Raw genomic sequence first — 24912 nt, 5'->3', positions numbered from 1 at the left:
GCAGAACTCCCCATAAAATTAAAAAAAAGAAACACCTGCGAGTGTGATCTGCGGAAGAGGCAAAGTCGCGCAGCCATAGATGTGCGGCCGCCAGAGTGGCACCTTACCCGCTTCTCCTCCACCTAGCCTAAGAAGAGCAATTCGTCGTTCACGTGAGGGCTTGCGGAACTATGCCACGCCGCTGGACAATTACGGCAGGTCCGACAGAACTGCCGCTCACAGGGCAAGCGACAGGCAGTGCTGCATTGTGACGCTTAAACTTCTCGCTCGCAGCCGCTTCTAAGCAGGGCTCTAAGCATACCACCACCACCGGATGGGCTTTTCATATCCACGATGTTAACCAGGGCACTACTAAGAGTGAAACAGTGACCGAAGATCCCAATCACGCGAGTGAAATAACGAGAAGAATAAGAATGGGATGGAGCGCATTGTGATCGAGGGGGTAACTTGGCCATGGGTAGCACAGGACAGATATGGGAGAGGCCTTTTCCCTACATTGGACGTAGTCAGTCTTATGATGATGATGATAATTATGATGATGTGTTGTATTCGTAGCCTGCAGCATTTAAATTAAAAAGGCTCCAGTAGCATGTGGACCCTTGCCTCCGCGGTCTCCGCACCACCACGTCATTGGAGCGGCTGCCTCTTCCAGTGCTGCTCTCGATGCTGTGCACGTTCCCCATCTCCACTGTGCTTCCTCTGAGGTCTTTAGCTGTATACGATATATGCTGCGGAGGAAGGCCACTGCGAGGAGATCTAGTGCCATTCAAATAGTAAAACAAAGGGGGTTGTCGCACAAAACGAGGAAAAAAGGACGCAGGAGCGAGCGTTACGTCATGCGACCAGCTTGTGTAGGCCGAACCCTCTTGAAGTCCTTCTTTTTCTACTTTCTCTCTGCGAGCACGTCAAAGAAGGCAGCACTCGACGGCCGAGACACTGCCCTAGAAAGCGCCACGCACCGTCAGGTGAGAGCTGGTTCGCACATTTTTACGCCTTGAGCCGTTATACGCAGCCCACCTCGAGCAGTCGCGTGGATGAAGCACATCCAAGGAGACAGAAGAGAAAGATGACGTAACGAATGGAGGGACCGCGATGAGAGAAATAAGAGAAGTATAAGAAGGTCATGGGGTGAGGCTGTTACCGACAGAGATTGAACGAAGAGATAAACGCAGCGAAGCCTCCCGCCGCTCGATACTGGTGCGAGCATGATCATCGGCCACATGAGCAGGTCTAATCGGTTTTGTACTTCGCTCACAAACATGCGGCTGCACCTCGGAAGCTAAGAGCTTGGTTAGAGGGAGCTCGGCCAATATTCCTACATACTTTCGAGCTGGCGAAGGAAAAGGTAAAGCATAGATGGCCTCATTATATCATGTGTCATAAGATCATCTATGCTCTTCCTTTTGCTTGGCCAGCTCGGAATTGTGTGGGAATATTGGCCGAGCTCCGTCTCATCAAACTCTCAGCTTCCGATCTGCAGCCGCATGTCGGTGAGCGAAGTACGGAACCGATTAGACATGCTCATGGAGCCGATGATCATGCTGGCACCAACAACAAGCGGCGCGAGGCGTCGCTGCGTTTATCTCATCGTTCAATCTCTGTCGGTAACAGCTTCACCTCATGACCTTTTCAGACTTCTCTTATTTCTCTCATCGCGGCCCCTCCATTCGTTTTCTCATCTTTCTCTTCTGACCGCTTTGATCCGTTACCTTGGATGGGCTTCATCCACGCGACTGCTCGAGGTGGGCAGAGTATAACGGCTCACGGCGTAGAAATGAGCAAGCCAGCCCTCACCTGACGGAGCGTGGCGCTTTCTATGTCATAACATGTGTCACACTTTTCCTAGCACCGTTGATCCCCTGGCCCAAGCCCTCAGAAGATGGTGGGAGACTCACCTTTCGCCGCATCATAAAAGAGGTCGATCTCGAGCTCCGCCTTGACAAACACATTTACCCTCCCCCTCATCTATCACTCGCGGTGCCGGAGGCTCGTATTCTTCGGCACATCCAAATAAATGCAGTCATCACCCCGTCTCGCCTCTTTCTCTATCGCCACCGATAAGACCCTTCCTGTCCCAACTGCCCCTGTATCTATGCGGACCTCTTCTATTGCCCGGCTGCTCAGCAGCCGGGTTCCTACCCCCCACCTTGTTCATCCATCACGACCTGGCTCGACTGGCTTCTAGGAGACTAGAAGAACCGCGACTTCTGCTCGCCCAGGCTGTCGACATGCTCGGCCTGCAAATTATGGCCGAATAAAGGTCTAGTACTACTACAACTGCTACTACTATCATCTGTCAATAGTATTTCAACAAATGGAGCAGGTCGGTGACGTGCATTTATTTCCTCTCGTATTTATAACGCCTTTACAATGTTGGGCTTATTTTTAATAAAAAGTAAGTAATAATATATCGTTTCGTCTATATGCACCATAAAATAATGAAGAGAAAGCCGTTTTTACAACGAGCTGGGTTTTTTATCCGAAGCAGTAAGTTTAAATGAAAATTGTTATTGAAAAGCACCTATTTCATTAACAAGCCTAGTGGGAGTACTAACTGCCTGTCACATACAAATAGGTTTGGTTTATGGGGTTTAACGTCCCAAAGCGACTCAGGTTATGAGAGACGCCGTAGTGAAGGACTCCGGCAATTTCGACCACTTGGGGTTTTTTAACTTGTACTGACATCGCACAGTAAACGGGCCTATAGAATTTTGCCTCCATAGAAATTCCACCGCCACGGCCGGTACGAACCCGCGTCTTTCGGATCAGCAGTCGAGCGCCATAACCACTGAGCCACCGCGGCGGCGCTGTCGCATACAGATACTCCCGGATAACCAAGCCAGTGTTGTTACGGATCGGGCTGTAAACACAGAACCCAATAAAATAAACCCACTCTGCGATGTAGGTTAAGAAGCAAGCGAGCTTATCTGGAAAGAGAAGAATGTATTGTTAGGAAGAAGTCTACCATTGGGCTCTGTAGAGAAGCTGAGAGAGCTTCATGGAACACAACGCCTACGTGTACACAACTATGAAACGAAAGCCAACATTGTTTATGTACTGTACTCTAGACAGCTTGAAATCGAGGAGAAAGCAAAGCGTTTTTCATAGCGCGCGTTGCATTGCCTACGTGTTGTCTTGAGATGGTGGTCTCCTCTGGCTTCGTATGAAGCATCTCGGCAGGCCTAGAATGTACAGTGTTTAAGATTCGAATATTCTAAAAACGGATCCGCAACCGCGAAATATACTTTCACCGCTGAACGGCCTTTTATCTATTTTGCGGAAGGAGATTACTGACCCTGGAAGCAGTGCGCGTGCAGTGTAAGAAACGAGGAAAGTGCGAACAACTGCTGACCTCAGTTACATGCTTAATGAAGCATGGTGTCTTCCATAAATTCTGTGCGCGTCCCTCGAGGAAAAAGTGCACCTGTATGATCATTTTGTTTTCAAGAGCTGGAAGCGCTGCACTTAGTCCAGCTTCTTACTGCGAAAAACCGCGCAATCTCCTTTTCTTTTGTTGCTTAACTTTGACGCCTGGGTATCCCTTCAGAAAGCAAAAAAATGTGGACGCCTCTTTTGGGCAACACATTTTCAGCGCTTAGCGGTTATCTCGCTCAGTCCGCAGGACACCGAATACAGATGAGCGCCGGCAGTGGAATGCGAGGTTGCGAATACTGTGTATCGTATTCAGATCCAGAATCGTACACCCTCGTTGTGATGAAACACAAAAAGGCACAAGACGGCCTTCGTAGCGGCGTAGCCTCTGGTGGGAGGCCGTTTTTCTCGCTAGCGAGAAATATACGGAAACATTATTCGAGAATCTTTTTATTTTGTATTACTGTTCTTATCACCAAGCCCGGTCAAGCCTGAACCGGACGCCCGCGAGCGTACAAGGCGGAGTCAGGTACGTGTCGTCTTCACATGTCGTCACTGTCTTCTCGAAACCGCCCCTGCGGAGTATATAAGGGCCGTCGAGCCCTCGGAAAGTCAGCAGCTACTGGTATACCGACAGCTCAACTCTACAAACATGGTAAACCTGGCATTTAGTGCACTATTTTACGGCGTTCTTGTCGTCTTCGGAAGGACTAGAAGAGTTTCCGAGCTAATTACTTCATTTCGAGAAATTGTTCTAGTATTTCTGCATTGGAGGCTGACAATTTTTTTTTTTGTTTTTATCTTTAACCTGCCAGACGAATGCGAACGATGGCGAAGCGAAAAAGGGAGCTTTGAACGGCTTGCATAAAGTTGGCTGAGTAGGTTTTTTGCTTATATGGCAGACTGCAGATTATGTTAAACGGCATATACGAAAAGAACCACAGAGGAAGCTTTCTTCAGTTGACTTTTAGCTTGATTTCGGCTGAAAACGCTGTTGCAAGGTCACAATAGTTCAGTACAATACTAACAGTATTTGCAGCGCGCAATCTTGCGTTTCCAGATGCACATTGCAAATTTTGGATGTTTCGTGATAGCAGTAACAACTGTACTAGAGAAATCAACCAAAAATGCATTCTGGAAATATTTTATTCAGCGATGCTGGATGTAAGCGTTGTGATTGTAGATTGTGCTGAAAATATAGTGCTGAACAGACGCATTCAGGAGTTTCAGATAAAGAGAAATAGAGCAAGCTCATTTGAGTTTAATTCTCGAGGTAGGCTGTACTCTCACAATAACATATAGTGCATGGTGCTTACTTATTCTTAGACTGTTTCAAAACACCGCCGTTGCATGCTCATTATATCCATTAACTCTCAATGTAAGCCTTGCTTCTTGTCTAACTCAGAGTATAAAAAATATAAGTTGCTTTTCTGGTGCGAAGCCTTCGACACTGCAGAGAATAAGAAGGCTGAAATGACCTATTAATCGGCCGCTTTTAGCGTTATGCCCACTCTCCTCTAAAGCACCTAAAGAAAAATATTATTGTATACAGACGACCATGTACTACGTTGAAAACGCTTGGGCCCCATGAAGCTTCTTTCCTCGCGAAAAAGTGGAACCGAAATGAAATGCATATTAATCTTAAGCAATTTTCCTGCATAGAGACGGTACGAGTTTGGTGCAGCAGCGTTGATATCATATCTGAAAGCATATTTCTTCCAGAATTGCAGAGTAATGGTACAAGCTAGTCATTTAAACATCTACCAACGCCTTTGGCGGTGGAGTGGAGGGTGCTTCGAAATTAATAGTCTTCAGTTTTTGCTGATTTTATCATTAAAGTCATCTCTTCGTAAGTTGTCACGGAGAGTGCGTTCTGCAATAGTGCTAATATTTTGGGGGTGTACTATGTCACCTCTGCTCCGATTACACAACTCCGGCTTTGCTTTCAATTCACCCGGGGCGGACGCTAATGACCCTCTCCATTGCTTCTCACTGCATTATCGGTAGCACATGCTGGTGGAAGGCTACCACTTGCCTTTTCATGAAGAGATGCAGATGGCGTGCCAGAAACTGATCTACATGTCCAGTTTATTTCTTGACATCGGACTTCTTAACTGAAGATTCGAGGAAGACGCCAGAAATGTCTTTGCCTTTTTCTTCCAGATCCGCGCAACGATCCTTCTGGCTTTGGCCGCCAGCGCCTTCGCTGGTTACCTACCACAGTCCTACACTGTCGGTCACGGCCTCACTGGACTGAACTATGGCTTCGCCCCAGCTGCCGGCGTTGCCGTTGCTGCTCCAGCCGTCACCGGCACCGTCTCCACTTCCTACCATGCTGCTCCAGCTGTGGCTACCGTCGCCGCTGCCCCAGCTGTGTCCCGCGTCACCACCTACCAGTCCGCTCCAGTGGTTGCTGCTGCCCCAGCTGTCACTAGGGTGTACCAGTCCGCTCCAGTTGTGGCTGCTGCTCCAGCTGTTGCCACCTACGCTGCTGCCCCAGCTGTGTCCCGCGTGACCACCTACACCCAGGCCGCTCCAGTCGTCGCCGCTGCCCCAGCTGTCACTAAGGTCTACCAGTCTGCTCCAGTTGTGGCTGCTGCCCCAGCTGTTGCCACCTACGCGGCTGCCCCAGCTGTGTCCCGCGTGACCACCTACACCCAGTCTGCTCCAGTTGTGGCTGCTGCCCCAGCTGTTGCCACCTACGCTGCTGCCCCAGCTGTGTCCCGCGTGACCACCTACACCCAGTCTGCTCCAGTTGTGGCTGCTGCCCCAGCTGTTGCCACCTACGCTGCTGCCCCAGCTGTGTCCCGCGTGACCACCTACACCCAGGCTGCTCCAGTCGTCGCCGCTGCCCCAGCTGTCACTAAGGTCTACCAGTCTGCTCCAGTTGTGGCTGCTGCCCCAGCTGTTGCCACCTACGCTGCTGCCCCAGCTGTGTCCCGCGTGACCACCTACACCCAGGCTGCTCCAGTCGTCGCCGCTGCCCCAGCTGTCACTAAGGTGTACCAGTCTGCCCCAGTTGTGGCTGCTGCCCCAGCTGTTGCCACCTACGCTGCTGCCCCAGCTGTGTCCCGCGTGACCACCTACACTCAGGCTGCTCCAGTCGTCGCCGCTGCCCCAGCTGTTGCTACCTACGCTGCCGCCCCAGTCGCCACCGTCGCTGCTGCCCCGGCTGTTTCCCGCGTGACCACCTTCCACCAGGCCGCCCCAGTTGTGGCTGCTGCCCCAGCTGTCGCTACCGTTGCCGCTGCTCCAGCTGTGGCTAACTTTGCCACTACCACCTACCAGGCTGCCCCAGCTGTGACCGCCGTCCACGCTGCTCCAGCTCTCGCTACTGTGCACGCCGCTCCAGCTGTTGCCACCACCACTGTTCACCACGCCGCTCCAGCTCTGGCCACCGTCGCCCACGCTGCTCCGGTCTACGGATACGGTGTTGGCACCCTCGGATATGGGGCTGGTCACTACGCTCTCGGACACGGCATTGGTGTCTACGGCCTGAACTACGGCTACGGTCTTGGCACTCCCTTCGACTACACCACCCTCCTCCGCAGGAAGAAGTGTAAGTTTGCATTACAGAATATAGCAATGAAGACAAATGAGCTAGTCATTAGAGAAAGAGTGTATGTGGCATTGTGAATGCTCGTGTCTACGTGGAATGTGACGCTGAAAGTAATACCCATCGTTGGTGGACGTAAATCCTCGCAGGCGTACCGGAGCTGCCTCATTTAACGCGACCTCTCGTTAATGAAAGCACATTTTCTCTTTTCTTTTCAGAAATATCTTATCCTGACTGGCAGGATGAAGTATACAGCATCGAGATTGCAAGTCGTCAAGTATAACGCCGAGAAAGAATTCGACACAGAGATGTGGAAAAGAAATAAAACTAAATTATTGGGTTTATTTCACGTTTCTTGTTTCTATGTAAAATCTTTACCCTTATTTTTCATGTGAAGTTTTTCATGGACGCTTTCGGCGGAAAGTTTAGTAGAGGATGAAAAAATTCAAGCTACATTAAAAAAGTTCACTCAGGATCGATGACATGCCTTAGCATTTCTTGCACTAAGACTTCGCAAGACACTTCCGCGGCCACCATGCCTCTTTCTTTGACATATGCAATTGGCTTACAAACCTAATCATGTATGCGCCGAGAGGAGTTGTTGACAGCACATCACTTTAAATCACTATGATCGCTCAATTTCTTGCTCCGCGAACTGCATATAAGGATCGCTGACCTGGAAGTCGATCTGCAAAAGCATCAAAAAGAGGTGTTTTGCGCGCGCGTGCGTGCACTCACGCACCCACTCACGCACGGACGCGTGCACGCATGCCCGCACGGACGCATGGACGTACGCACGCAGACAAGCACACGCTACATTAGCGCGTACGTAATCTGCTCTCAATAATCGTTTGCATAGTTAATATGATACAAAAACGTAGAAACACGAAGGAAGCACCTAATGACGCTGAATGACCTAATGAAACTGAAGCACAATACCGTCCATTGCATGCTTACAATTTAATTGGTGCCCATGATATTGTTAATCTAAAATGGAACTTTGAAGTAAGGAGTTTATGAAAGGTCTCATTGTAACGATATATTACAATCGTCGCAATTTTTCTTTAATAAATATCAATGTCAAGGCCATTGAACGAAAACATCGACGGAAGTCCGTCTGATTGGACTTGAAAAACAAAATTTGAAAAACACTGAAGCCAACCAACATCCATATTAGCCCAATGTTTCTGGACTCACTCGGCCCCTTCTTCAGAGGCGACTGACAGATGAACGAGCAACAGCAGAGAGCTGCCTTAGTTTGCACTTTGTTTTCATGCGACTGAGTCCTTTCACATATGCAGAGTGGAGTGTCCCTGGGGACATGCGAGCTGGATGTGCCACGAATTGACACGATGCCCATTGGAGGGATTATATTCCTCGGCTAGCATGTTCATTTCTTCGAAGGTGACCTTGTAGACGGAGGGCTCGGCTAGTTGTTTGCGTACTGGGTTCATTGATCGGACGTCAATTTTGTTTTGCCCGTCACTGATTAACTTTTTTTTCTCGCCGACGTATGATACCGGACACGCAGAGCGTGGAACTTCACAGGATAAAAAATTCAGGCGGGCACTTTGTTGACATAAAGTGCGGTGAGGCGGAAGACTTAAGCGCACTGTTGCTGCTTGTGTCACTGATGGGTGGTTAAGATGTTAAGCTTCGCCTCTAAGAGTGGAACGCGACAACGTCTTGCAACACTGCCAGGGAGTTCACAGAACGCCTTCGCCCGTTCGGCTGTACGCCTTGCTCGTCGGTAAAATGGTTTTTGATCAAAGGAAATGTATCTGTCTCGCATGTCTCGGTGCCCACCTGAACTTCGCCGTAAGTGAAGGGACAAAGGTGGGAGTGAACGAAGACACCGTATTCATTAGACGCGCCTTTGTTAATTTCCAACCATCGAGCTGGCATGGCGGAGTGGCTCGCACTCCGGAGACCCTGGTTCGATTCCCCAACTCGACCAATTTCCTACTCGGTTTTGTTTATTTTTCTGGTCTGTCTCTAAAGGTTAATTAGGGTATTTGGTTAATTAATTAACTAAACTCAGTCAAACTTGCAGCATCACTATACCATACCTTTAATTGTTGCCATGGTTACTAGCCAAAGTACAATTTGCCCCGTTTGAATTCGCGCACTGTGACGTCAAGACCATTTTGACCAAATTGAAAAGCGTGACATTTCTGTCGACAACTCCTGCTTACAACGAGGAGGCATTAGAGGCTTCCGCCTTAAAATCCGGCTGTTCTACACTGGGAACGGGGTTTTTGGGCCGTGGTATAAAACGGTTGGCCGTTGAAGCGGCTTTGTGGGACATGCAGAAGTTGAGTGTCCAGAAAATGCGTGCAAGTGCATCGTTGGGAGCCCTAACGTACGGAAGCACAGTACGAGAAAGTTTCTTTCCGTCGGTGATGACTGGCTGCCTTGTACTTCGGGCCTGACGGCGGGAAGCGCGTTGAATAAAGTCACTTGTGAAGTCATTGTTCTGTAGATCGGCGAACACGTTGGTTTTATTTTTCTCCGCTTCAGCGGAACCGATGAAGACGGTTCTTGTCAAAGCACTTGAGGCAACGGAGTCCTCATGGATACTATATTGTTACGCGGCGGCCAGCCGAAGAATGAGACGTGGTGAACCATGGCTACGAGATGATTTAATGGCCGCTGGCCTAGCGCGGGCGCTACGTCCCGCGCCACTGCCAGCGTCGTCATCGTCACACTACCCGGGGCCTCCGAGCGATCGTCCCGATCGGTGACGAACAGACGGTGAAATGGCGATGGTCTTGAGTGAAGGATCGGACAATATGTAGAAGATGGTGCAGTGCTGGCCACCACGATGAGAAAGATGAGAGAATGAGTCCTGGTCCACGAAGCATCCGGGCCGTAGGGTGCCAGGAGCTGACGGCCGAGGTCTCTGGACGCACCGAACGGCAGAGGCAGGGGGACGGTGTCTTCACGTTTGGGGCAGTGGGGTCTTGGGTCGGTGGGGTCTTGGGTCCGTCGGGTCTTGGGTCGTCGTGTAGTGTGGTCCGGGCGGGGGACGGGGCTGGGGTGAGCGTCGAGGTCGGTTCAGGTCTGGCGGGCTGGGGCACGGCCGTGCGGCGCTGACCAGGTACTCACAGCCGACGTCCACGGCAGGCCCAGGACACCGAAGCTCCGTGACCAGGATGGCGATGAAGGGACCCCAGCACCTCACACCAAATGTTACGCGGCGGCCAGCCGAAGATTGAGACGTGGTGAACCATGGCTATGAGATGATTTAATGGCCGCTGGCCTAGCGCGGGCGCTCCGTCCCGCGCCACTGCCAGCGTCGTCTTCGTCACAATATGATTGGAACTGAAATTTAAGTAGTGGCCGGTATGGGCCGGTTTCTATATGCACAGAACTTTACGTCTTCTCGTTGTCTTCTTACGAGTACATCAAGGAATGTCAAGTCATTATCCTTTTCTAGTTCCAAAGTGAATTTGATAGAAGGCTGTTACGAGTTCAGATGTGCAAGGAAGTTTGCCACCACTGTTTTCTTTACCATGGAGTCAACATCATCATCATCAGCCTGACTACGCCCACTGCAGGACAGAAGCCTCCCCCAGATCTCCCCAACTAATCCTGTCGTGTGCAAGATGGGGCAGCCTTATCCCCGCAAACTTCTCAATCTGATCGTCACACCGAACTTTTTGCCGCTTATTCCTACGCTTCCTTTCCCTTCGAATCAACTCAGCTACTCTTAAGGACCATCGGTTGTCTTGCCTTCGCATTACATGCCCCGCCCAAGCTCATTTCTTCCTCTTGCTTCATACTAGGATGTCATTTACCCCAATTTGATCTTTCACCCACTCCGCCCCCCCCCCCCCCCCCTTCCTGTCTCTTAAAGGGGTCATGACACAATCACAATCTTCCTGACTCAGGCTGTTCATTTCATTTTGTTCGCTATGCATCCCTGAAAAAATGGCAAAAATGTGAGCTCATTGGGTGCAGTGAGTCATTTGTAGTTGAATTTATAAAAAATCTCCTGAACCGTGTGAAAGTAAGGCCAAAGCGATAACAACGACACAAACAGACGGTCACGTGCTTACTCGCGACTGAACGACTAAACTGCGTACTGCGGGTAGTGAGCATAGGTGAGTTCGTTGTTCGTTGTTCGGGCGGGGGGGGGGGGGGAGGGGAAAGGGGGGAAGTCACGAAAGGGGGACAACGACCACAAAGGTCCATGTGCTTCCCTGACATAGTGCCAGTGAATCTACACTTACCGTGCGTATGGCAGTTCTGCAGCAGACGCTGGCCCTGCCGGTTTATGATGTCACTCAGGCTGTTTCATTATGGTCGACACTGCAAAGGGGAGGGCTTAGAGCTAATAACTTCTAAATGCAGTTTCTTGCTCATACCTTTATGAGTGGCTAGAGGCCTATTGTTTTTTTTTAAGTACGCGTAACAACGCCGTGGTTATAGTCAAATTCAAATTAAGTCTGCAGTGAAGCTCCGCTCACGTTCAGCCTCCGCGCACAGAATTCCTCCACGACGAAAAAGTAGTCCGCTCCGTAAACGTTTCTTGTTACGTAAAGAAAAAAGCTTATCAGAAGAATAAAAAATTATGAGCTCTAGATATCTGATACGTGCATTGCTTGATGTAGTCAAATATTAAAAAGCTGATTTAGTTTGCAGTTGAGGTAGGCCAGTGGCACAGTGTTAGCAACTGCTGTTTCTTTAAGTTGTATCCTGCTATAGTACCTGCAGTGTAAAACCACGATTTGTTGGTAGACCATGTCATGACCCCTGTAACGTTGCACTTGTCATTTTTTCCCATAGCTCCGTGCGCTGTCCTTAACCTAAATTGAACCCTTTTCGTTAGCCTGCACGTTTCTGTCCCATGGCTGAGTACCGCTATGATAAAGCTTTTATATATTTTCGCGTGATTGATATTAGTAAACTGCCATTCATGATCTGAGATAGCCTGCCATATACACTACACCCCATTCTTATTCTTCTAGTTACTTTCCTCTTATGATCCGGAGCGGCAGCCACTTCCTGCCCTAATAGCATGCATTCCCTTACCACTTCCAGCACCTCGGTACCAATTGTAAACTTCTGTTCTTTTCCTATTCTGCTGTAAATTACTTTCGTTATCTGCATATTAATTTTTAGAACCATAGTACTGCTCCGCTTGTCTAACTCACTGACCATGCTTTGCAATTCTTCTTCTGAGTGACTTAGCAAGGCAATGCCTTTGGCTATTTGCATATTACTAAAGTATACGCCATTAACCCTTATTCCTTCTTGTTCCCAATGTCCGCTTCTGAATACCAACTATACACAAGCGGTGAATTGCACTGGCGAGATATTGTCTCCCTGCCTGACACCTTTTCATATTGAAATTTTATTGCTGTCTTTATATAGGACTATGGTAGCTGGACACCCACTATAGATATCTTCTAGTATTTTTACGTAAGGGTCAGCAACACCCTTATCCCGTAATGCGTGCATGATTGGTGCAGTTTGGACTAAGTCAAATGCTTTCTCGTAATCTGTAAAGGCTACTTACTGGAGTTGGTTATACGAGGTCTGTTAGAAAAGTATCCGACTTTATTTTTTTTTTGCGAACACCTGATGGATATGAAACAAGCGCGCTTGCATTAGGCGACCTTAAACCTTCATGCACATGCACGAATTTTTTCCCGCCTGCCAATAGCGTCAGTCGCTGGGACGCAGCATTTGAGTGAGGCAGTGCGCAGTGCTCTCGTCGGTTTTTTATTGCAAGGAAAATGGCGGAGTGAAAGAAGCAGCGCTACTGCATCAAATTTTGCCATAAACTGGGCGACAGCCAAGTGGAAACCATTCTAAATATTCAGACGGCTTTCGGTGACGATGCTATGAGCAGCACACAGATTAAGCAGTGGTATAATTGGTTTAAAGATGGCCGCACATCGGTGGAGAACGAGCCACGCTCCAATTGGCCATCAGCATGCCAAAATGACCAGGTCATTGCCGAACTGAACGCTATGGTGATGCGGGACCGTCGCGTGGCTATCCGAGAAATTGAGGAAGAGGTGGACATGAGCAATTTCTCCGCACATTCCATTATCACCGAAGATTTGGCCATGGAGAGAGTTGCGGCGAAATTCGTGCCGAAGCTGCTCACGGTGGAGCGAAAGCAGCTTCGTGTTGAAGTCTCACAGGATATGCTGGATTCCGCAAACAGTGACCCCGACTTCATCAACATCATAATCACTGGTGACGAGTCTTGGGTGTACAGGTACGACCCGGAAACCAGATCCCAGTCATCACAGTGGAAGCATTCCACGTCACCAAGACTTAAGAAGGCCCGCCAAGTGCGCAGCAATGTGAAAGTGATGCTGACTGCTTTCTTTGACACCCTCTGTGTGGCAGACGACGAGTACGCAGTCCACAGGGTCAAACAATGACCAAAGAGTACTACAGGGATGTCCTCCGTTGCCTACGTGATGCTGTGCGACGCAAGAGCCCGGAGCTGAGGTGAACAGGAAATTGGCGCACCCATCGCGACGATGCTCCCGCACATTCCTCGCACTCGATTCAGATTGTTTGGCGAAAAACCAGACTCCTGTACTTCAACAGACTCCTTACTGTCCTGTAATACTGTCCTTACTGTCCAAACACGTAATAAACACATACACACTCTAAACGAGTTTTCATTCCGTACTGACACTTTCAAATATTCATACTTCCCTCGTGCTATACGCGAATGGAACACCTTGAACACATCCATTGTTAGTAGTCCATCATTGAATTCCTTTAGCAGACGTGTGGAAAATCAACTACTTATATCTTAGTATTTATTGAGTTCATATATGTCATTACCAAGTTATTCCTTCCGTTTGTGTTTTCACTTGTGGTATTATTGTCCGCCAAAATCATGTCACATGCTCCTCACTCTGGTTTATTTGTTATTCGTATCTTCTAATGTATAATCTCGTGTTATATTTTTTATGTACTTTGATTAATTACCATTGCTATTTTTTTTTGTGTGCCTCTGTACTTTGAATGCCCTCCCTGTTACGATCCCTGATGGGATTGACAGTATCGAATAAATAAATAAATAAATAAATAATATGGCCCCTGCGATTTCTGGCTGGTTCCCAAAATCAAAAGGCCATTGAAAGGAGCGCGATTTCAAACATGGAAGAACATTATGGCTGCAACGACAGCTGAGCTAAACTCCATTCCGAAAGGGGCCTTTTCGGAATACTTCCCAAAATGGCAGCACCGCTGGGAGAAGTGTGTGGAGTCCCAAGTAGACTACTTTGAAGGTGCCTAGGTTTGCAACGCTCCAGTTATGCAAGTTTTTTTCTACGACCAAAGGTCGGATACTTTTCTAACAGACCTCTTATATATTTCTCCACTGCCTAATTCATAGTGTGAATATGGCAGATTGTCGAGTACCCTTTAAAAAAGCCTGCCTGATCATTGGATTGAAGTCTAAGGTAGTCCTGACTCTACTAGCGATTACCTTAGTAAATACCTTATAAACCGCGTAGAGTAGGGTGATTGGTTTACAAGTTTTCAAGTCCTTGACGTCTCCTTTTTTTATAGATTAAGAGTACATTAGCGTTCTTGAAAGCTTCTGGTATGCTGAAGGTCATAAAACTTTGCGTACTGTGGAGTAGCAGTCGTCAATGCAGCGAATGAAAGCCTGCGGTTTATCTAGAAACGACTGCAGTGCTTTTTCTTCTACTGTCTCCATCGTAAAGTGGGCAATATTTGGTTGGCTTGAGTATTTCCGAAATGTTATAGTTATAAGGTTTACTGAGGACACGCTGTCAATTTTCCGGCAGAAAACTCACGCATTTATCGGAGAAAATTCGTATGCGAAATTTTACTGCCCTCGATGCAAAACTTACGTCCAGGTCTAGAAACACTCCGTGGTATCCGTTCTGAAATAAATGGGGGGAGCATAGCTTCAGTCGTCCGCCGGTAAAAAAGAGGGGACGCTTAAGCTCCGCCTTAAGAATATGACGCGATAGAGTAATGGGTTAATTGCCATATATGTAGAATGTCACTGTATACGTTCACAAATACCTCGGAGTCCTCATACCACTTCTGGCGCAGTGGCGCAGCGGTTAAGGGTAGGTCCTCCCAGCGGTGGTCCTTGTGAAGTCCAGGTTGATATTTCCGAGTGACCAATCATTAATTGAAGTGCCACCTTCCACGGTGGGCAGTTTGCTCACTATCCAGTTGGTAGGTTGTGATGATGCCGCAAAGTCACGTGACCTAGGCGGCCCACCTACCTTCTAGGTAGCTCCTTGGACGCCCCCAGAATTCGGCAGGTGGTGTATGTTGCACACATGGCGATACCCGGTTTTATTTAGCAGAGTGAAGCTATCGCTTCAAAACTCTTGACGCACCACCAGGCGGGTGCTGTCGACGCCAGTATTTCATTTTTTCTCACTTTTCTACCTGATAAAAGTTATTCATTCAACGAGAGGAACGTCTTGTTGATTAGACCGCAAGAATCTATTGATGCATAGCAGCACTTTTTTATACTCAGTGTCACTATAAGAAGTTATAGAGCACGCACAAGAGCAAACGGCTGGATTAAGGATTAATACAGCTCCTTTTATAGACTAATCTCTAATGCAAATTGCACTCTTCTCTAAATCCAATCGCTTAAAAAATGCACCTCCATACGTCTAAAACTGGTTTACCAAGCGGGCGCTTTCCTCCTTCCACGGTCAACGGCTTAGCTAAGACCTTAGTTTGTCGTAATCAGGATAGATGGAGCCACCGATCCTGCCTGAGCTGGCATCACTGTGGTTGGCATCACGGTGGTACTGATCTCATGATAACGGAGAGAAGCCAACCAAGCCGCTGCTTGCACGATTGGATTTGGCGGCAGGAGTCTTCTCAAAAAGGGGTCTAACCACAGCAGCACCGTTTTGCGCTTTGTATTTTACCTAAAGGCGCTTGGCGTCGGATAAAAAGATGAGATGCACATTACTTACTGCTTTAATGCCTTTGCTTTTTGTCAGTTCGCCATTTTATTAATGGCGTCGTTTCTCCTGTTTGAGGCGCTGCTTCGAACAAGAAAAGGGAGGAAATTTATGTTTCATGGATTTTGGTATTCGGTTTTTTTTAAACGTCCAAAAGCAATATAGGCTATGAGGGACGCCGTTGTGGAGAGCTTCGGATTAATTTAGACAACCTTCGGATCTTTAAAGTTCACTGAAATCGCGCCGTACGCAGCTGCCTTGCGTTTCGCCTTCATAGAAAAGCGGCCCAATGCCCGTGATCGAATCCGGGTACTCTGGTTTATCAGTTGAACGCTCTAACCACGGAGCCATCCTGACGGCTCAGCAACAGCCAATTTTCCTAGGTGTGGGTCGCTAAGTACGGGATGCTCTTCCGTTCTCCAAATAACACGTGGTGTACAGGCACAAAGTCTAACGTAACGGAAAACGGAAGAAAGTGCAGCTTGAGAGGGCTTTACTTGCTGAAACTGGCAGAATTTGCCCACACTGATATTCGGGTTTCGTTAGAGGGGGTGTACGAGTAAGCTGTGCGGGAAACTAGTTTTCAGAAATGGAAAGCCGCAGTAACTTTCTTATTTCTTTGTGGAGACATTAACCCCGCCGTGTTATAAGGGAGGAAGGAGGCAGTGCACTTGTGAAGATAATTGATGCATCGTAGGAGGGGTTCATGATAAATTTGGACTGCCTTGCCACATCGATGTCTTCCGGTTTCCGACTACCGAAAAGCAGCCACCCCGGCCGTGACTGAACCCGTGTCGATACGCTGAGCAGCAGAACACGCTAACCACTGAGCCAAATCGGTGGTTGTTCCATGTGGGCCCCGCAGAAGCAGCTCAGAACTTTTTAAAGCGGAAAAACATTACAGTGCCTGGGCGCCAGATTTTCATCCAGTTTTCATTTTTAAGTACAAAGATGATACTTGGATAACAATGCAGGTTCAACTTAATCTGGACATCAACCAGCAATACACATACCTTGAAAAGCGTTCACTGCACACAAGGGGTGACTGTATACATGACCGTGAAGGTAGCACGATATCCTATCGGAGTTATTAAGGGAAGCTTCGAAAAAGTGGGATATGAACAGGAAGAAGCAGGGAAGGAGGAACAAGAAATTAGTCTCAATATGACGCAAGAGAGTTTGCGGGCATGGCAATTGCGCGGATGTATTCTGCAAAACATGGGCCCCACAGCTCGTGTGTTCATCTACAGGCGTTTGTTTCTGTCCTTGAGATACATTCTTTATTGAAAAAAAAAAGATGCAAGCACTGGCTCGCTTGAAAATGAGACACCTTTGAAATACCTAAATTTCGATAGCCGTCGGCATGACTCCATGTCTATGGCCTTCGACGGCTGAGCCATAGGTCGCGAGACCGCATTTCGGCCCATGACGCCGCGTCTTGATGGAAGCGAAATGCGAAAGCCGCCTGTGCACTACGCGACGTAATTTAACACTAAAGCAGCCTAGATTGTATAAACAGATCCGAATGCACCACACGGCACCTCTAAAAGCAGCACGTCCAGCCTCAGGACGCTACATCTATGCCACTACCAATATGTTCCTCTCAAAGTGGCTGATGAGCCGCCTGAGCAGTGATCACTGCAGTGATGGTGAAAATGGGATGCACACGCACGGATAGTATATTATAATACAAGACCCCACCTGCATTCATTGTTTTTCAAATCACCGGGTGCTTCCGCTGTCGGTTCTTCATGAACTGCCCTGTTTCGCCAATGTAACCCTACCGGTCCGGCAGTGGAATCACGCAGACCACCTCAACCCTTTACAAACTGCGCTGCATTTAGAAGGATATGTCTGGAAAGGCAAGGCTTCCTGCCTCTCGGTTTTGAAAAACTCTTGGGATTTAAACGCTCAATTCGTTTGATGGCTCAGGTGTAGAAAAAAAAAATGTCACTACGTTACTGATACCATACTTTCATTTATTGTTAGGGATTACTCGGAACCTAAACATCTTTTGCATTGGCACAACAGCGCATTGATTAGTCAGTTTGTTCGTGACTATTTTTTTAATTGGCCAAATTGACTTTTCAGCCTTTATCGAAGGATTCCGGCAGCCTAATAATGATAGCCTACAAGTTAAAATTGTATTAAGGACATGGTATCAAAAGTGATGAACCTGGTGTGCGACGTGTCTGCGGAATATGGCTCCCGTTCAAACACGTTCAAAGCTATATTCACTCTACAAACTACAGGTGCTCAAAAATAAAAACCGTATTCTTCTTCAAACTGGCAATGCGCGAAAAAATAGAAGAAAATGTGAAAAAATTGGCTGAAGGCTTAGCTTAGTTAAGCCTGGCTGATTGCAAAAGCAATAACACCTGGCTGCGCTTGGTTCTGCTGGTAGTTTCGTTTCTCGAATTCAAGGCGTAGCAGACTCGAACTCGCCAACACTTATCTCTTGTTTTTCACGTCGCCAAGCCACGATGTCACCGTCTCGAATCACCAAAACGTTCTGCTTTTTCTTCTTGGCTGTATACTGCACTCTTCTTTTAGCAAGCCGCTCTTCTTTCTGTTCCGGCGTTTCTTCCGCACGGCGCTTTCTTCTCTTGTGATCATATCGCTCCGCACTACTCATAGATTCTTCTTCGGCATTAAGAGCGTCCATGAAACTACCCTCGTTTAAACTTCATTCTGAACTTGTAGATGCACCCGCAGCAAGCCGGCGTGCTCGCCATTCTGCAGCATACGCACGTTGCTTCGCCAACCGTTCTTCCCTTTCTTCGTCTGTTTCTTGGGCACGGCGCCGTCGCTTGGCCGCGGCACACAGTTCCAACCTCGCCTTGTACGCATCCTCCGACATAGCACAGCACTGCGAGGAGCACAGCCGCAGCCCCGTTTTATCCCAGTCTAGCGAGCGCCCTAACTCGGCAGCTGCGCCGGAGCGAAGGATGAGCCTCCATCGATGAGACGAGTTGGGCCACCACCTCTCCTCTTGTCGTGACGTCACGCGGTCACGTGGTAGCGCGCCGCAGCTGCGCCGGAGCGAAGGATGAGCCTCCATCGATGAGACGAGTTGGGCCACCAGCTCTCCTCTTGTCGTGACATCACGCGGTCACGTGGTAGCGCGCCGCACCTGCGCCGGAGCGAAGGATGAGCCTCCATCGATGAGACGAGTTGGGCCACCAGCTCTCCTCTTGTCGTGACATCACGCGGTCACGTGGTAGCGCGCCGCAGCTGCGCCTGAGTGAAGGATGAACCTCCATCGATGGTAGAAAAGTACAAGCAGTATTGCTTTCGCAATAAAAACAGGAATCTAGATAGCGGTTATTCCAAAAGATGCGCATTTGCGTAATCTTTCACGCCAGTGACACCAATGTGCATCAACGCTGCGTCGGCCGCTTGGTACCAGCCGCGGTGGATGATGGGTTAAGGTTTTCAGATGCTGAGCACAGGAAACAGGGATGACGTGTCAGCTGCTACAGCCGTATTTATACGACTGTGAAATAAAAAACGCTCCCCTGTATGCTAGTATGCAAGCACTTACAAAAAAAAATGCAGAGGGCACTTCAAACTAATTACCTTGTGTGAGTGCGAAAGCATTCACGCGGAGTGTTCGGCCGCAGCAATGGCGTACTACTCCAATGCGCTGGCCAGAGAAGCTGATCTGCTCGCGCCCTCCGATTGCAAGCTGATGAGAACGACGATACCGAAACCCAGCGCGAGAACTTGGCACTTTAGCCCGCGGGGTGTTTTGCGGCAGTGATTTCGCAGTTCTCTATGCAGCAGCCAGCGAAGCTGATCTGTTCTCGCCGGTCTGAATAAGAAACCCACTTGCGAAGAAATTTTACTGTTCTTTACTTGATGACGCTGTCAATGACGTGATGAGGACACCGGGAGGTTTCGGTCCATTTCTCGTGGCAGTTTGCGGTTTCGCTGGAGACCTCAGGAGACTCCAATGTGACGGGACAAGAAACCGAGCGCTCAACTCCCAACTGAGAAAGAGCGGTGGCGGTTTCATGCCGTTGTTCCAGCGGTCACAAAGCAGAGTACGGGTCTGAGTAGAATGTGCTGAGGAGAACAAAATTTATGCAGCTGAAATACGACAAAGAGGATTTACGGTTCACACATGAGAACATATCGATGTGATCGGGGTTCGGGACCAAGGTCTTCAACGCATGAGGATGAAATGGACAGACTATGAAGGGAAGCCTTCAGGAGAATTAGCAAACTTGAATATATATTTAACATATTTAGAACATAAACAGGGAGACCAAAAGACTGAAATGAAGAGCTTTGACACACGACAGATTGCGGCTTAAATATAGTTGTTGCTATTCCCCAGGCACTTAGCTAGGGAATCCGGTAGCTGGTGAAATCTCCAATGGGCCTCCGGCCTCTTCATAGGCTCCGCCCTCACAACGTGACCGCGCACACAGAACAGAAGCCCGTGCATGCAAGGAGGAACTGGCGCCTTGCAGTCGCATCTGATATCTGAATAGCCTTATGCCAAAGACCGTTTCGGAATTAGGAACTCTGCACCTCTCGTGCATAGCTCCAGCAATACCTACTAGCAGCAAACATGGCCTTCTCGGTGGACATCGATGGCGTTTCCTACTATATCGCTCAAGACGAACTGTTCCATGCGTTGAAACAACTTATTGAAGAGTTTGGTGAAGCTACCTTTCAAACAAGATATGGTATTCAGAGCGAAAGTTTTGTAGAGATACTTGCAATGTAAATCTCTTCGACTCTTGTCGAGTTTAATAAAAAGTTTTATATTCAGAAATATGGGACCGGTATAGGAGCTTGTGTAGCGCCAGTGCTCTGCAATATCTTTTTTAGCAAAGTTTGACCGGTCGCTTCTAAGTTTTTGGACGACGGGTGTGTTCTGCGAATTGACAGATATGTTGAGGACTTTTTAGTGTTCTTAAAAATCGGATCTAATGACTCCTATCAGATTATAGTTGAACATGTTTTGGGTGCCTTCAGGCGCTGCTCATTCCATTTGAAATTCACTCTCGAATTAGCCACTAACAATTCCATCCGTCTTTCAGTCTAGTTACTGACCTTATCTGGAGAAGGCCATATGTGCTGGATGTACTCATCAAGGACAAAAAAAAAGGGCTCCTTCCCTTTGACTCTACTCATTCTAAACTAGTCAAGCGAGGTATTGGCAAGGCTTGTTTCCACAACGCTGTGAAAAAAGTTGCTGCCACACCGTGTCAACCAGTGTCAGAACGCAAGCCAAATGCCTGCCTAATGCAGGTTTCCCAGCAGAAATGTTGAGAGCGGACTCTAAATCCGTATTAAAGGAGATGAGCGGCGGGGTCAAGAAAGGAAACAACGATGCCACTGACAAAAGGAAGAAAGTTCAAGTCATGCCTCATTTCTACAGAGTGGCGCATAATGTTAAGAAAGTCGCCGAACTCCAAGGGGTCAATTTGGTTTTTCGGCAATTTCGACCTCAGGTGGTCGAAATTGCCGTATACCTCCACTGCGGCGTCTCTCATAGCCTGATTCGCTTTGGATGTTAAATCCCATAAACCATCCAATTAAGCTTTCAGGTCTTTGTGCACAAATTAGACCTGGCGGAAATAAGAAGCATTGCACGACCTAACGTAGAACAATGTACGCAAAGTGCCGGACCGAAGTGATGTACAAGATTCTGCTGACCTGTCGAAAATTATACATAGGTCAGACGGGTGACAGTGTGAACGAGAGGTTGCGCAAGCACAGAACAAAACTTGGCGCTGGTGAAGATGGTAACCGTGCCTTGCATTGCAGATGTCCCGGCAAATGTTCCCCACGTTTCGCAGATGTCGCCATTCTGGGCAATAGAAAAACACGGAAGGCTAGTGGAACCTTTGACGCCTTTCAAATTGCCAAATTGCTAAACATGGTGATACTTGCGTCAGTTCACCATCGATTTCGCTGAAGACGAAAGAATTTGATTATATTGTTACGTGGCAGGAGGCGTTCACACCCCGCAGAACACTGGTGCAGTCACACTGAACACAACACAAGCACAGGGCGCACCGGACGCCAAGACACAAGCCACCGCGCAGGATTCAGAGCCAGAGCACGCGCCAAGCGCCCTCTCACTTCGTCTGCCTCATCGTCTCTGAGTCGACCCGTAGCATGACCCCCGGGCGTGAAAGCACCGTCGCGGTGCGGCTCAGCGAGTGTCAGAAGAGGGTAGGTGGTAGGGCTTAAGGCGCGACACGTGCACAATATCGGAGGGTGGAGTACGGGAATTGCACTCGGTGAAGGCAGGCTCAATCTCGTATGTGACGGCTGTGACTTGGCGCAGCACGCGATACGGGCCCACATATCGAGAAAGAAGCTTTTCCGAGAGCCCAACACGGCGAGAAGGCACCCAGAGCAGTACAAGGGACCCAGGCAAGAAGGCACTGTCCAGGTGGCGGCGGTTATAGTGCTCTTGCTGAGAAGCTTGGGAGGCTTGAAAGCGGGAACGGGCGACTTGGCGAGCATGGTCGGCATGGGCAATGGCTTCACGGGAGTATTCAGAATGTGCGGGAGGAGACGTTCGATACAATGTATCAAGCGGCAGTTGAGGCTCACGGCCGTACAAGAGGTAAAACGGAGAGTATCCGGCAGTGTCGTGGCGGGAGGAGTTATATGCAAATGTAACGTATGGGAGTGCGACGTCCCAGTCTCGGTGATCAGAGGAGACGTACATAGCGAGCATGTCGGTGAGCGTCCGATTGAGGCGCTCAGTGAGGCCATTAGTTTGGGGGTGGTAAGCGGTCGTCAACTTGTGCTTAGTTGAGCACGCGCGAAGAATGTCGTTTACCACTGCGGAAAGGAAGGTGCGGCCACGGTCAGTGAGCAGTTGGTGGGGTGCTCCATGATGAAGAATGACGTCCTGAAGAAGAAAGTCGGCGACATCAGCGGCAGTACTCGTGGGGAGCGCACGCGTTATCGCGTACCGGGTGGCATAATCTGTGGCGACTGCAACCCATCTGTTCCCAGAAGTGGACTCAGGAAATGGGCCGAGAAGGTCCAAGCCGATACGGTAGAACGGCTCCGGAGGGATGTCAATGGGCTGAAGAAAGCCAGCGGGAGCAGATGCAGGGCGCTTGCGACGCTGACACTCATCGCAAGCACCAACGTAACGGCGCACTGAGCGGTAGAGGCCAGGCCAGAAGAACCGATGGCGGATGCGGTCGTACGTGCGAGTAACGCCTAGATGGCCAGCAGTCGGGAGGTCATGAAGTTCGTGGAGAACGACTGTTCGTAAGTGCTTCGGGACGACGAGGAGAAGGTCAGGACCAGTTGGTTGAAGATTCCGGCGGTATAAAATACCATCAACGAGAGCAAAGCGGTTCAGTGAAGGGTCGGTTGGGGCGGACGTTAGGCGATCGATGATGGAGAGAAGCTCCGCATCCCGACGCTGTTCTTCGCCGATAGTTGTAAACGGAGTTACAGAGAACAGGTCAATGGTGCTTGCGCCCGTCACAGTATTAGAGTGGGCAACAGGGTAACGAGAGAGACAGTCGGCATCTTTGTGCAACCGGCCAGACTTGTAGATCACAGCGTAGTCATATTCTTGGAGTCGGAGCGCCCAACGACCAAGGCGACCGATAGGATCCTTCAGAGAAGAAAGCCAGCACAGTGCGTGATGATCTGTCACAACTGTGAATGGCCTGCCATATAAGTAGGGACGAAATTTGCCAACAGCCCAGACGAGGGCCAAGCACTCTCTTTCGGTAATGGAGTAGTTCTTCTCGGAAGGGGATAGGAGACGGCTAGCATAGGCAATTACACGATGTGTGCCGCATTGACGCTGGGAAAGGATTGCACCGATGCCATGGCCACTAGCATCAGTACGGACTTCCGTAGGAGCGGACACATCGAAATGTGCCAAGACCGGTGCAGTGGTAAGCTTTCTTATAAGGTTGGCAAAGGCTTGGTCTTGGGAGGACCCCCAGGAAAAACTAACATCCTTTTTAAGAAGATCGGTGAGCGGCTGAGCAATGTCGGCAAAATCTTGAATGAATCTGCGAAAGTAAGAACAAAGGCCCAAAAAACTTCGGACGTCATTGCTCGAACGGGGTACTGGGAAGTCTTTTACTGCTCGGATCTTGTCTGGATCGGGACGAACCCCCGTAGCATCGACGACATGGCCTAATATATTGAGCTGGCGACGCGCGAAACGGCATTTTGAAGAGTTGAGCTGCAGCCCGGCATGGCGAAAGAGGGAAAGAACTTGTGAAAGGTGGCCCATGTGGGACGAAAACGAGGGCGAAAACACAATTACATCGTCTAAATAGCACAGGCAAGTGGACCACTTAAATCCTTGCAGCAAGGAGTCCATCATGCGCTCGAAAGTGGCTGGGGCGTTACATAAGCCGAAAGGCATAACCTTAAACTGATATAAGCCATCAGGAGTAACAAACGCAGTCTTCTCCCGGTCCTGGTCATCCACAGCAATTTGCCAATAGCCAGATCGGAGGTCTATGGAGGAGAAGAATTTGGCTCCGTAGAGGCAGTCTAAGGCATCGTCGATTCGAGGAAGCGGATAGACATCTTTTTTAGTGATCTTATTCAAGTGACGGTAATCCACACAAAAGCGCCACGAGCCATCTTTCTTCTTGACCAAGACGACGGGCGAAGCCCAAGGACTGTGAGAGGGCTCAATGATGTTCTTCTCCAGCATTTTTGCCACTTCCGCCTGGATTACCTGTCGTTCTGCATGGGAGACCCGGTATGGTCGGCGGCGGATAGGAGGAGCATCGCCGGTGTCGATGCGGTGCGTAACGGTAAGAGCTTGGCCGAGGGCGCGGTTATGGAGGTCGAAGATGTCGGAATAGGAGTCGAGAAGCGCACGCAGCTGACAAGATTGGGCAGGGAGCAAATCGGAGGGCATCATTGCCGTGATCGCGTCAGTCGAAGTAGGATCGTGAGCAGGGGCTGCAGGAGCTGATGCATGGGCAGTGTCCAATGGGGCAACTTGGCAGGAGCCAATAGGTGAGAACGTTGCCACGCATATGCCAGGTGGAAGGACTTGGGCTG

The 24912-nt window shown here is 49.1% G+C and overlaps 2 protein-coding genes across 2 annotated transcripts in view; one reads left to right on the top strand and one right to left on the bottom strand.

Moving 5' to 3' along the window:
- The first annotated feature begins 3975 nt into the window (after positions 1 to 3975).
- LOC149363393 (uncharacterized) lies at positions 3976 to 7272 on the top strand. The gene is made up of 3 exons (XM_089573462.1): positions 3976 to 4027; positions 5536 to 6931; positions 7147 to 7272. Coding segments are annotated over exons 1-3 (1401 nt in total). The 5' UTR covers positions 3976 to 4024; the 3' UTR covers positions 7149 to 7272.
- An 11984-nt stretch (positions 7273 to 19256) lies between these two features.
- LOC149363392 (uncharacterized) overlaps positions 19257 to 24912 on the bottom strand; it is a 65248-nt gene continuing 59592 nt past the window's right edge. The window contains exon 5 of the mRNA XM_089568513.1: positions 19257 to 19318. Within this exon, the coding sequence (XP_089424639.1) occupies positions 19257 to 19318 (62 nt within the window). The remainder of the gene's footprint in view (positions 19319 to 24912) is intronic.

This window comes from Amblyomma mixtum, chromosome 2, assembly GCF_055824585.1.
Source record: "Amblyomma mixtum isolate Tamu chromosome 2, ASM5582458v1, whole genome shotgun sequence".
NCBI lineage: Eukaryota > Metazoa > Arthropoda > Arachnida > Ixodida > Ixodidae > Amblyomma > Amblyomma mixtum.
This window is presented reverse-complemented; position numbering and strand designations above follow the sequence as displayed.